The 12,020-nt window shown below is 45.0% G+C and overlaps 1 protein-coding gene across 2 annotated transcripts; it reads left to right on the top strand.

Annotated features, from left to right (window-relative positions):
* Positions 1-1,160: 1,160 nt before the first annotated feature.
* On the top strand, positions 1,161-10,167 carry fgf18a (fibroblast growth factor 18a). Of its 2 annotated transcripts, none has more exons than XM_005719916.1 (5): positions 1,161-2,765; positions 6,156-6,195; positions 6,287-6,464; positions 8,193-8,299; positions 8,466-10,167. In XM_005719916.1, the coding sequence occupies exons 1-5, from the start codon at positions 2,734-2,736 to the stop codon at positions 8,736-8,738; spliced, it is 630 nt and encodes a 209-aa protein (XP_005719973.1). In that variant the 5' UTR covers positions 1,161-2,733; the 3' UTR covers positions 8,739-10,167. The 2 variants fall into 2 exon arrangements, with proteins under 2 accessions (XP_005719973.1, XP_005719972.1); XM_005719915.1 differs by having other exon boundaries at positions 6,284-6,464.
* Positions 10,168-12,020: the final 1,853 nt, after the last annotated feature.

Raw genomic sequence — 12,020 nt, 5'->3', positions numbered from 1 at the left:
TGTCTCTCTATTATTTCCCTATGTGTGTGTGTGTGTGTGTGTGTGTGTGTGTGTGTGTGTGTGTGTGTGTGTGTGTGTGTGTGTGTGTGTGAAAGGTATGGCAGGAGTGTTGTGTTGGCTTGGCTGACCGTCTGCGGTTGTGCGGCGGTGAGAGGGAGTTTTGGGAGCGCAGAGCGGGCGTTGCTGCCGAAATCCCTGAGAAATGTTCGTTTTGGATCCGTGTCCGTGCTTACATACCGCCCTCCCGACTGTCTCTCATTCTCCGTTTCATTTTTCCTTCTTAAGGTTTAACTTAAAAGTTATGAAATTGAGAGTCAAAATACATCACTTAAAAGTGCGGCGACTCTGAAGGGTGTGTGAACGCGTGCGCGTGTTTGAGCGAGAATAATAGAGAGAGACAGAGAGAGACAGAGAGAGAGATATGGAGCTCTGCCCTCTCCACCTTACAACCTTTATCCAAAATCCGGGGCCACTGAGGCTACGGAGGTGATGTTATCCTTTGGAGAGATAACGGAGGGCAAGAAGTCTGCTTTGGTGATCAGAAATTTGTTCACCTGGCTAAGGCAGGTGTTTGTGTTGTGAGATTTCTTTTAAATGCACTTTTTTATTTTACATTCTCTTTGGCCAAAAGTACTTTCACAAGCCCATTTGTTCTGAAAGAGACTTTTTTTTTTTTGAAAAGCGAATTACTCCCGGTACTATGACATCATTCTAATTGTTTCCAATGCATTTAGCTTGATTCAAGAATTGCCACAAACAAATATTAGCTGTAACAGGACAGACAAAGTACAGAGGAAAAGTGCCCGATTCGATAAAATTATTGAAACAAAACGGTTTGTATTGTAAACAACTGAAATTATCTCACCTCATTACCAGATGTTTTCACATGGAACGGAGCACTTGTTAAAATGGATATTTGTGCAGTGTAAGTTTTGGTCGGCAGGGCAGAGCGACCAACTAATCCCATTTTGATCCAATAAGTAAGTGTGTGTGTGTGTGTGTGTGTGTGTGTGTGTGTGTGTGTGTGTGTGTGTGTGTGTGTAGGAGAGCAAGAAAGAGAGAGAGAGGCAGAGAGAGAGAGCGAGAGGGGTGGGAGGGAGGGAGGATTGATCCGCGTCTGTTAAAATCTTGTTCTGGTTTTTCTTGGAGTGAGGTCTGTGCCTGCCGACGCGCCTCTCCTGTGCAGCCCCCCTCAAGAAGAGCTTCTCTTTTTTTTAAGAAAAGAAACCTTGGAATTTTTTGAAAGGGAGAAGAATCTACATAATACCAGTGAAGTGGATAAAAGCGCACGGCTGGATTCTTTTTGCGTTCCCTCCTTCGTTTCCTCCTCTGGTGCCTGAATGAAACAGGGAAACAGAAACAGATATATGGGAAAGAGGAGGTGTGCAGGTTTTGCACTGGGAGTCGATCTGTCAGTGAGATTTTGCGTAAACATGTTTCCTGCTAGCTCGCGTTAACTTTTAGTCCTTCTCAAACTGGTGAACTCGACTCCGTTCCTCTTCCACCGCGGAGTTGTTTTTTCTCGGAACGAAGAGACTTTGGTGTTTTCCCCCCCTTCAGAGAAACTGCTTAAACTTTCTGCGTTTGAAAAAAATAAATAAATAAAAAGATCGGATTGCATTTTCCCCCTTCAAACATTTTGGAGGTGATGTCATCGTGCTGTGTTTTGGCAGGTATTGTGTCGAGAGGGCGCAGGGAGGACTACTGCAGCCAGGCGGTAACCAGCGGCTGAGGAAAGCGGGGAAGTCCGGAAAATCAGGTGCAAAGTGCGGCTGTCATTTCCTCGCCGTGTCGCGGGTGGCTGAGTCCGCCACCCAGTCACAGCTGTTCCCATCATCTCCAGCCACCCCTCCCTTCCTCATCTTTCTTTCCCCTTTCTTTCCCCCTCCGATTCTCATTCAGCACTCTCCATATACCCCTCTGAGCTGGACCGCTCCGGGACCTTATCACCCACTTTGTCATACGCTGTTGGTCGGTGTCACCTGAGCCACAGACCAGTTGAGTCAGCGTGGGGACGCAGACATGACCGTGCCCGCCTTGCATTACCCTGGGCCCGCAGAGCAACCTTCTCCAGGTCGCAGTTTCGTTCACCAGCACGCCCAGGTACCCCACCTCCAACAGCAACTGACCCTGCTCTACTGGGACTAAACCTGCCTCCTGCTCCCGTCTGCGGCGTGGCAAACAACCCGTCTCATCCCAGCAACCACATAACTCATTTTGGTGTCCGGGAGCCTGCTGTTACGCTTAAACGTTACGCATTGGATTACACAAAAGATTACGCACGCGCCGCATCTGTTCACTCGGCCAAGCATCACTCTGAGGGTCAACAGGGTCGACTGGAATTGGCTATCTTTAAGGCGTGAGCGCGCTTTCACCTGTTCCTCTCCTTGTCGGGTACGCGCAGCGAGCGTTTAAAATTCTAACTCTTTGCTCCTCCGCCCATCCGTTCCTTCCCCGGTCTGGACAGCTGTTAGAGGTTGCCCGGCGGTCACAGTGGCACAGTTCACCCAGCTTCAGACCCCAACTTGCCCGTGCCCGCACATTTACTTACGCCGGGGCAACCGGGGCACAACGCCGCCGATGCCAACAGGAGTGTCCGCTCACTCTTTGACTCTGCACAACGTCCACCGGTTTCAAAACACAGAGGGGGACTCTGAGCCACTCTGTCGGACTGGCTCAAACCGAGCGAGGAGACTGTCTCTGGGACAAGTTCCATAGTGGAGGGGGGAAGCAATGTGGTCCCTTCTTTCCACGCTGACCGTCTTGTAAGTCACTTCTATCACTTTATCATCAAATATTATTGCTTCACTCCTCGGGTTCTATTGTGTTTCAGTTGTTTAAACTAGTTTCTGGGTAGGCGAGAAGACGATGGAGAGAAAGGTTGCAGAATCTAGCGATTACATCACTCCTAATCAGTCCCCATAGAAAACATGCCATAGAGCCCTGTTTTGATTGGCTGACAGTTCAGGGTCACTGGGTCAGAGTCAGGGCCGTGTAACTCATAAAACCTGCCATAAACATCTCCATCACCATCTGCATTTACTTCAGGGATGGCCAGGCTGGCTTAGAAAAGACCATTTCTCATCTCCAAGAAAATGTTTTTTCCTATTGAAAATATTTCAGAAGTCAAATAACACAAGCTTTATCTAGTGTGATAGGAAAATGATAAAGTGCCAAGAGCAAATCTAAGGGAGGAGGATATGGGCTCAAGGGGCTCGAGTTTGCCCATTGGAGGTGTGTCTTGTTAAAAGCCAGGGGTTTATTTTTCTTTCTTTGTGTCGGCGGTGTTCTCCCAGATGGCAGTCATCTCCAGATACTTCTCATTCCTCACACAACCTGGACAGGGTGTGTGCTCCTGCTGCTGCTGGTGTCTTCCTGACTTTCCTTCTCTTTGTGTGTCGCCCTCACCCTCTCTCCACCTACCCATCTAACTGCATACATCTGTCTCGCTTTCTTCCCTATAATGCTTTTTCCATAGATACTTGCTCAGTTAAAAAAAAAAGAAAAAAGTATGAATTAATAACTGATGAATGATGACGCCCCTGGCAGTGTCTGAAGATGAGCAGACTCACTGTTTAGTCTGCTGGTTTTAGTTTAGGTCTCCCTGAGCCAATCATCTCTCCACTCATCTCTGCCTCACCTATCATTTTTACAACAGCTCCATTTATTCATCTACATACTGTTTAACCAACTTCATCATAATTCTTCAGCCAGTGAGAAAAACCAAGGGCCTTTAGCCACAACAACCTGTTACTGCTCTTCTGCTAAAGCCACAGAACAATGTCTAGGCCCTCTGGTTTTCTCACAAATGTTGCGCTGTAAGCCCTGTTACTGCCAATACCACTCACACACCCACTCGCTGAACCAGTATTCTTAAGGCCTGCCGCAGAACATCTGAAACTCTTTGCACTGTGCTGAAGCCCACTGCTCCAGCGTTGGCCTACCACGTTAACCACTGCTACACACAGCTGAAACCGCTGCTCTGTGCTAAGTCCCACCAGGTCGACCACTCTCACTCCACACCGGTGCCCAGTCCTCGATACTGAGGCCTGCTCGTCTAACCACAGACTCCATATGGTAGATCTGCTGGGACGCACATTTATGATGTCAGATCATTGCTTGCTTTGGCCACTGGCCAAGGTGTACCGGGCTTTCCCTCTCTCCATACCTCCTTCTGTCTTTACTCTCCCCAACTTTTACTCTCTCCTATTCTCATCCCTCCCCCACTCCTGGCTGATCCTGTCTCCCTCTTTCCTCTCTGCTTCTTTTTCTCTCTGTGGCTGGCATAATATGGAGTGTCTGTGGTTTTTGTGGGAGCGGGAGAATCCAGTGCTGAGGCACTTTTCCTACAGTGTCCTCGGCAGCAGTGCAGCCGTGGTGTTTTAACAGCTGAGAGTCCTCACAATGCACAGGCGCTCAGGTTTTTTCGCCTGCGCAGGCAAAATGTGAGGGCCAATGCTCTACTGCATTTCCCAGGATGTCTGCATCTAATGTATTAGAACGATTCAGAAGCCAACGCAAGGCAATACTGAGAAAGAAGGAAAAGAGAAAGAAAACAAAAGGGTTGTGATGACGTTTTGTTTATACATGTGTGTGTGACAGGAGGCAGTAGCGTGTTACCATGGGCATGAACCGAACACCTCTTCTCTTTCCTGTTATTTATCTTTTTCTCTACTTCTCACATCAGTCTACACTGTGGTTAAACGTGTCTCTCATTTTGAGATGCATAACCTTGTGTTGTGTTGTTTTTTTTTCCAGCGTGTCTCCTCCACCTCACATCTGCGCATTTGCCTGTTCTTTCTGATTTTATCTCCCACCTCTTTTATTCTCTGTCAGCCTTCTTTGACTTTGTCTCTCTTTCTCTTTTCTCAGTTCACCTTCCTCCCTTCCTCCCTTCCTCTGTCGTTGTACACTTCTCTCATCTCCTTGCTCTCTTCCTCTCTCAGCAGATTGTATTCCTTTTGCTTTAGCCCAGCTGTCAGCTGCCTGCTTCTCCTGTACACACACATGCACACATCTGCACATCTGTGTGTATGCCCATGACAGTGTGGAGGAGTCGCCTCGCTAACTCTAAACATAAAGGAAGATAGGAGGCAGGCATGGATAGGAATAGGTAGAGTTCGCAGAGAAACCATGAAGTTTGAAGAGAGATAGGGAGGAGAGGAAAAGAGTGGAGCAGAAAGAGAGAAGAGGCACACAGAGAGATAGCATAAGATGAGGTGGGGAAAGACAAAATTCGTAGAATTGCTTTTCAGCCCACACACTGGGTTCTGAACTTCATCAAGTCTTCAGCCACTAATTTAGAGCAGTTCGAGAACTGCCAAAGTAGGCTTTGCGCAACACAATCACTCCCTTACTGAGGCTGTAAATAACATTCAATATATCCAAGGTTAAGGTCCAGGCTTCAATTAAGCAATGTGATGAAGTGAGAAAAATTATAATTGTAACTGTAACTAAGTGTTTAAATCTAAACATTATTAAAAGGTTTAGCTAGAGAGCGATAACAACTAAGAAATAACACGCAAAAGTATACTTTTACGTGTGCGGTATTTATTATTTCTGCCTGCTGCATCACCACCAGTCAATTCCTTCATAAATTATCTTTCCACGTGTTTCAGTAGCTCTTGCTCTCGTCTATTCATTTCTAAATTTAACCACAGTCCACAGCTCTTAAAAGCCACATCACAGTAGAATGTACACCTGTAGTCCAACTCAGCTGTCTACATATGCAGAGCAGCCAAATATGCCAGCCCGCTCCCTTAGATGTCCGAACCAAAACATGTTCTAGCTGTCTTGGCATGTTTGCCATTTTTTGCTATGCTCCAATCAGGTCATTTGCAGGCCAGATTTTGGTGTAGCAAAAGTCATAGACGGGTCAGAAATTGGGTTCGGGCAGAAGGCTGGTAGCGTTACAATAAACACTGCTCTGGGTGTTGTCTGTCTGCTGATCCTTGGACATCTGCCTGTCTTTATGTCAAGTTGCTGTGCCAGCAGCACACCCAGAACTGTGAGTAATGACCCAATAAGGAAATGAGATGTTGAACAGAAAGAACGGCAGAGAAGAAAGAGATGGAAATGATGGTGTCATGCTTGACTCTTCCAGCATTCAGTGTTGCTTACATTCTTCTAAGCTCATCTGTTTTATATTATTTCAGATGTATCCAGATGTTGCTGGTGATGTGCAATCCATTACAGGTGAGAAACAGCAGGCATGACAAAGAGTGATTGTGCGGCATGAAGTTGTATATTGATCTTTACTCATGGGTGGGTGTGGGTGTTCCAGCAGGTACTTGGTATGGATGGAGTCAACTTCAGTGTGCATGTGGAGAACCAGACACAGGTGCGAGACACTATGAGTCGGCGACACCACAGAGTATACCAGCTCTACAGCCGAACCAGCGGCAAGCACGTCCAGGTGCTGGGACGCAAAATCAGTGCCCGGGGTGAAGATGGAGACAAATATGGTAATACACACACACAAACATGTGGGTACGGTGCAAAGTGGACAAGTTTAAATGTTATGTGTGTATGCACGCTGAGAAAGATGCTTACTCGCACCAAAGTGCACACTCACACTATCTAACAGCTGCAAGTACAAAGACTTAAAGGTTGACCAAGTGCATGCATGAATGGAGACAGAATGCAACTGTGCAGCCACACTCACAAAAGCACACACACATCTCCCCAGGCTTTGGCAGAGGGGCAGTGGAGCTTGTCTTGGGAGTACAAAGACCTCATCGACTGGCTGCTGACTCAATGATTCACTAGAGAGGAAAAGAAAGTTAGAGAGAGAGAGAATGAAAGAGAGAGAGAATGAAAGAGAGAGAGAATGAAAGAGAGAGAGAATGAAAGAGAGAGAGAGAAGTTGGTGTGTGAAATAAAGTGTGAGTTAGATGGAGAAGCCTGCCAGGTAGAGTGACTGGCTGAGTGTTAGAAACTCATCTCCTTCATCGATCCCTCCATTGATTTTGCATCCTCACTGTTATCTCCTCTGGATTTAAAACAGCAGGAACCCCCCCACCCACCCCCCTTCTCCCATCCATCCTCTAACACTGTCCCTGTCCATCCCCCACTTCCTCCTCTGTCTGTAATGATGGCTAACCCATTCTTAACCCCCCTGAATCAATGGGAAGAAGAAAGCCAAGCCATAAAAGTGGAGTTCACATTTCTGCATGTGGCTCAGCAGCACATCCTTTGCATTGATAAGGGTGCCAGGTCACAAACACACCACGTCAAGCTAGGAACTAGACTCCAGATGCAAGAGATAGGAGGATTTCTTTTTTGGACAAATACTACCTGAAAGACAGCAAATCCACCTAAATCCGACCAACTGTGGCAACAAGGCATTAGACATGGGAACCAAGTGCAGAGAGCGAAGATATAAAGCAAGTGCACGAAAGTCTAAAACATTAAGTGAAAGAACAGAAGGGAGATGAGAAGAGAGTTGGGGGAAGAGAGGCGAAGGGGGCAAGAGGGAGGGAGGTATTGATTTCTCTTGACCCCTTTGTTGACTAAGGTCATGTAGGAACCGTTTTAGGGATTTTATTTTTAAATAGGCACAAACGCTCTGTAAAGATGTGTAGTTAGTGAAGCGCTGTTGCCTGGAAGGATGAAGGATAAACACACATGCACCTGCACACACTCAGAGGCAGAAGCGCACATGCACACATCTTAAAACAACAATATCACAGACATTCAGTCTGAGTGTTTTCCCGCTCCTCTCTGCTCACGGTGCTCCATCTAGTCTTGGCTCTTATCTTTTTTACAAGGCCCATTTCTGGTCAGCGGCCTCACATCCATGTGTGTGACCAGGCTTATCTGACAACCATCTGTCCAACCAGAGACATTTACATCTGTCTGTGATTTATCAGTGTGTTTAATAGCAACTATGAATCCTACAACTGTGATTCAGTATGAATGCCTTATCTGCTTTAAAGGGCTGGTTCAGATTTAACAGCAGTCAGTAATCTACGGTGCTCAAGAAAAGGTCTGTCAGTGTCAGTTTGAATGTTGTTCTTGGCTAGGCCGATATGCAAAGCTAAACAAGCCCTAACTTTAGGACGCCGTTAACTTTCTGTCTTGTTATTTGTGGGGTGAAAGTCTTTAAATCTTGACTATATACAAGTACATAATGTGTCCACACTACCTATGGCTCTAATGTCTGTATGTCCCTTTGTATGTCCCTTCACAAGCCCAGCTCGTAGTGGAGGCTGATACCTTTGGTAGCCAGGTGAGAATCCGTGGCAAAGAAACCAATTTCTACCTGTGCATGAACCGCCGTGGGAAGCTGGTAGGAAAGGTGAGACTTCTTCTTTTAGACACATGTTAATCCAGAATATCTTCTTACTTCTTTCTGACCAGCCTTTTTTTCTCTCTCTCTCCCTCTGTGTGTGTGTGTGTGTGTGTGTGTGTGTGTGTGTGTGTGTGTGTGTGTGTGTATACCTGTGGTTTTTCTGCTCTCTTAGAAGGCCAGTAATCGAAGTGCAGACTGTGTCTTTGTGGAAAAGGTCCTAGAAAACCACTACACAGCTCTAATGTCAGCGCGCTACACGGGCTGGTATGTTGGCTTTACTAAAAAAGGGCGTCCTCGCCGTGGTCCGCAGACGCTTCCCAACCAGCAGGATGTACACTTCATGAAACGCTTCCCACCGGGAGAGCAGCCTGACCTCACCACTCCATTTCGCTTCACCACCGTCAGCAAGCGGGGCAAGAGGGTGCGCGCTACTGGGCCCCGCTAGTTGTGGCTAACTCTAGCACCCACTGTCTTGTCATCCAAAGCCTTGACCTGAGCCTGCCAATAGCTAACCCTTTCATTCCTTCTGTCACACATGACTGAACACTTCCCTTTGTTGGGAAAAACATTGACCAGAATATTAATGAATCATTCATGGGGTTTAGCTCTACACCTGATTTGCCACTACAGCCTCCCTAGTTAATAATCATTCCTCTCAGTTTAAGTTCCCCTTACTGGACCAACGAGACCAATAATTGGTCCAATGCTGGAAGCTCTTTGGACCTGGTGTGCTTCCCTTCATTTTCTAGATACACTGACAGTGAACCTGAAGGGCAGCCAGAGTCCCTGGGGTCTACAAAGGCCTTTAGTTCACAACCACAAAAACCACAAGGCCTTTGTGTCTCCTGTTCTGTACCAGCTGGACAATGTCAAGTATGGGATTACAACTGAACCATGCAAAACGGACAAGGGTGAGAAAGACTGACTGAACAAGAGAGTGGGTGCTTAGCCTGCAGATAAAGGGAAAGAACGATGGAGAAGACATGAAAATGGTGGAATGGACAAAAGGGATATAGTGATCTGCTCAGATCAAATGGACCAGTAATGGACTGTTGACATGTGTCGCACTTATTTGTCTCACTGCTAAATTAGTGCCATCCTGTGAGGCTATTGGATGAATGGCAGGGTGAATGAGGGAATGTTCGAATGAGTGGCTTACTGAATAATTGCATGTTTGCAAGAAGTCAATGAGAAAATGTATGTTAGAGTGTGTGTGTCAGAGTGAGCGAGTGCAACAACCATGAGTGAAGCTGGATCACGGGGGACTCTGGAAAGGGACCATGTAGTCCCTGCATGAACCTGTGACAACTCACCGCAGGGACTGAAGCTTTAGGAACTGGAATGTATAAGAATAAAAATACACACACAAAAAAAACAAACAAGCTGCACCAAAAACAGCCAGCAAAATCACAGCAAAACCAAACTAACAACCTGACCAAAGACAACTGGAAGACAACCTTCTTCATGAATCCTCCCCCCCAACAGGACATGACATCCTCAGCCTTTAGGCACAGAGGATGATGAGTGCCGGGGCCGAGCCCGCCGGGGAGGGTGCCTTTTCTTTTAGCATCGCTATGGAAACGACCCAGGGGATGATGCTCCTGTGCGATACCGTGGATACAGAGTGCTGCTACCAGGACATTCAGTGGAACAAACCAAAGTCTCATGCATAAACACAGGAGAAAAAAATATTAAAGGGAACAATTTATTGAAAGTTCTATATATATATTATATATATAAAAGAAGACAGAAACCCTAAATAAGCAATCTTACTATGATGGTTACTATAATTATTATGATAAAATTATTTCATTTATTTATTTCAGCTCTGTGTGCAGCAGTCTTTCTCGACTCAGTAAACCTTACAGAAACATTTTCTTTGTCTCCCGTCCTCATTCAACTTCTTCTTCACCTGCCCCGTTCTGTTTAAAGGGCCACTTTCACAGACACACCTCATCTGGTCTTCTAGTGATTAATACGTTGTTCGAAAACCTATCACTTGGCAGCCTTTTTGTTTTAATTTAAAAAATTAAATATCTAAGTAATTTATTTGGCCAAATATTAAAAGTTTTGTAAGTTCTAGCTACTGTAATACAATGGGTCGATAGCTTTCTGTGTTTTATATCATTTAGAACTTGTTTTTTCAGGTTCAGGCTCACCTCTACGTAGATTTGGTCTGCATTAAGGGTCCTCACATACAGATCTTCTGAACAAGCAGACAAAACATAAGCTAAATACAACACACTGAGATAGATAAATTATAATAGAACTTATGCAGCATCATGTAGGATTGCAAAATTGTGACTTCTGAGTGGTAGCTGCTGGAATAAAGCTGTTTTTTGTTGTTCTACGCTTTGGCATTAGAAGCCTTTCTACAAGAGGAAGAGAAACTCACTATGCAAACTGGTTAAGTAACACCAGTACCCAGCTAACCGCTGTAACTGTCTAGGCCATATCTACAGATATCTGGGTTCAACTGTGGGTCACCAATCAGCCTCTGAGACTATTTAACGATTTGAGTAAGAGCTCTGTTCTTTACAGATGAATATTCACACACAAACACACACACACACACACACACTAAATGAAACTGTGATAAAATAATTGATTTAAATAACAGATTCATCACTGTTGGGTTTTCGGACTGATTGAAAAAACGAAATCTCAAGACATCACCTTTGATTGAAAAGCTTTCGAAGGCATTAGGTTTGAGTTCCATAAGCTATGATCAGGTCAATCCTTATGCTTGTTTTTTATGTAAGATGCCCTGCTTTTTGCAACCCTCAAGGGATTTGTGTGTCCTACCAGAATCAAACCAGCTATCTTTAATTTATTAGGCAAATGTGTAAACCACTAGTAGACGCAGGTTTAATCTCTTTTTTATGTTTGTGGGAGAATTCGTGATCGAATGCTGTAAATCTGAGACAAGCAGGGTTTGCGGTATCTAACTTAATATTTTAAGCATGCAGGAGATAAATATCACAGTAACAGTATCGAGTATTTTGATATAAACTTATAACTTACAACAACCAATTTTGCCCATTTGTATGAGGCTTACTTTTTGCATTTATAACAAGATACTGGCTGCAAATTAAAATTTGTTGATAGCACATTATTTTATTCATTTTTTTGTTAAACTGTTAAAAAGTTTTGAAACGGTTTCTGAGCAAATACCACAGGAATGCTGAGTAATGGCAAAAACCTGCCTCTTTTTCACCAGCCAGGTTTGGGAGGTACTGTGAAGTTGAAATGGAAGTTGAAATACAGCAACAAAAATACATCGTCCAAACTAGAAGTTCTTTTACCAGCAGATGTCTAACAGAGTCAAGGTGCAGAGGACCTCGGCAGAACAGGTTCTCAAGTTTTCATAGTCAGTATGGGCTGAATTAGTCACTGTAGCTCAGACATTAAAATGCATGGAAAATACATCTCTAAGATTTACCAGCCTAACACAGGAACCATTTGAAAATACTTAAAAAAATACTGAGCATTAGTTGCTGTGCAAAAACCAGCAGTCACTTCCCTGCTGTAAAGCTTTGCAGTCAATTTCCATCATGGAGGATCAGACAACAAGCAGTAGTGAGATACAGTTTAATAGTTGCTTCTTTGCTCATCTTATCCCCCATCCCTCCCCTTCCTTCCCTATCCTAGCAGGAGGTCAGTGAAAAGATGTCACTGCCAAATGACCCAATCATGTCTGCAGACACAAACAGCTGACTCGGGGGGG

The sequence above is a fragment of the Pundamilia nyererei genome, unplaced genomic scaffold, assembly GCF_000239375.1.
Source record: "Pundamilia nyererei isolate P.nyererei 1_Seehausen unplaced genomic scaffold, PunNye1.0 scaffold00001, whole genome shotgun sequence".
Taxonomy (NCBI): Eukaryota; Metazoa; Chordata; class Actinopteri; order Cichliformes; family Cichlidae; genus Pundamilia; species Pundamilia nyererei.
The sequence above is the reverse complement of the archived record's forward strand: the minus strand, read 5'-3'. Positions and strand labels throughout refer to the sequence as shown.

What these genes read in the sequence shown, in the direction of transcription:
- fgf18a (XM_005719915.1), top strand. Translation starts at nt 2,734, where the DNA reads ATGTGGTCCCTTCTTTCCACGCTGACCGTCTT. An exon ending in TGAAGATGGAGACAAATATG is followed by an intron (nt 6,465 to 8,192) that starts GTAATACACACA and finishes TCCCTTCACAAG; the next exon opens with CCCAGCTCGTAGTGGAGGCT. An exon ending in GTGGGAAGCTGGTAGGAAAG is followed by an intron (nt 8,300 to 8,465) that starts GTGAGACTTCTT and finishes CTGCTCTCTTAG; the next exon opens with AAGGCCAGTAATCGAAGTGC.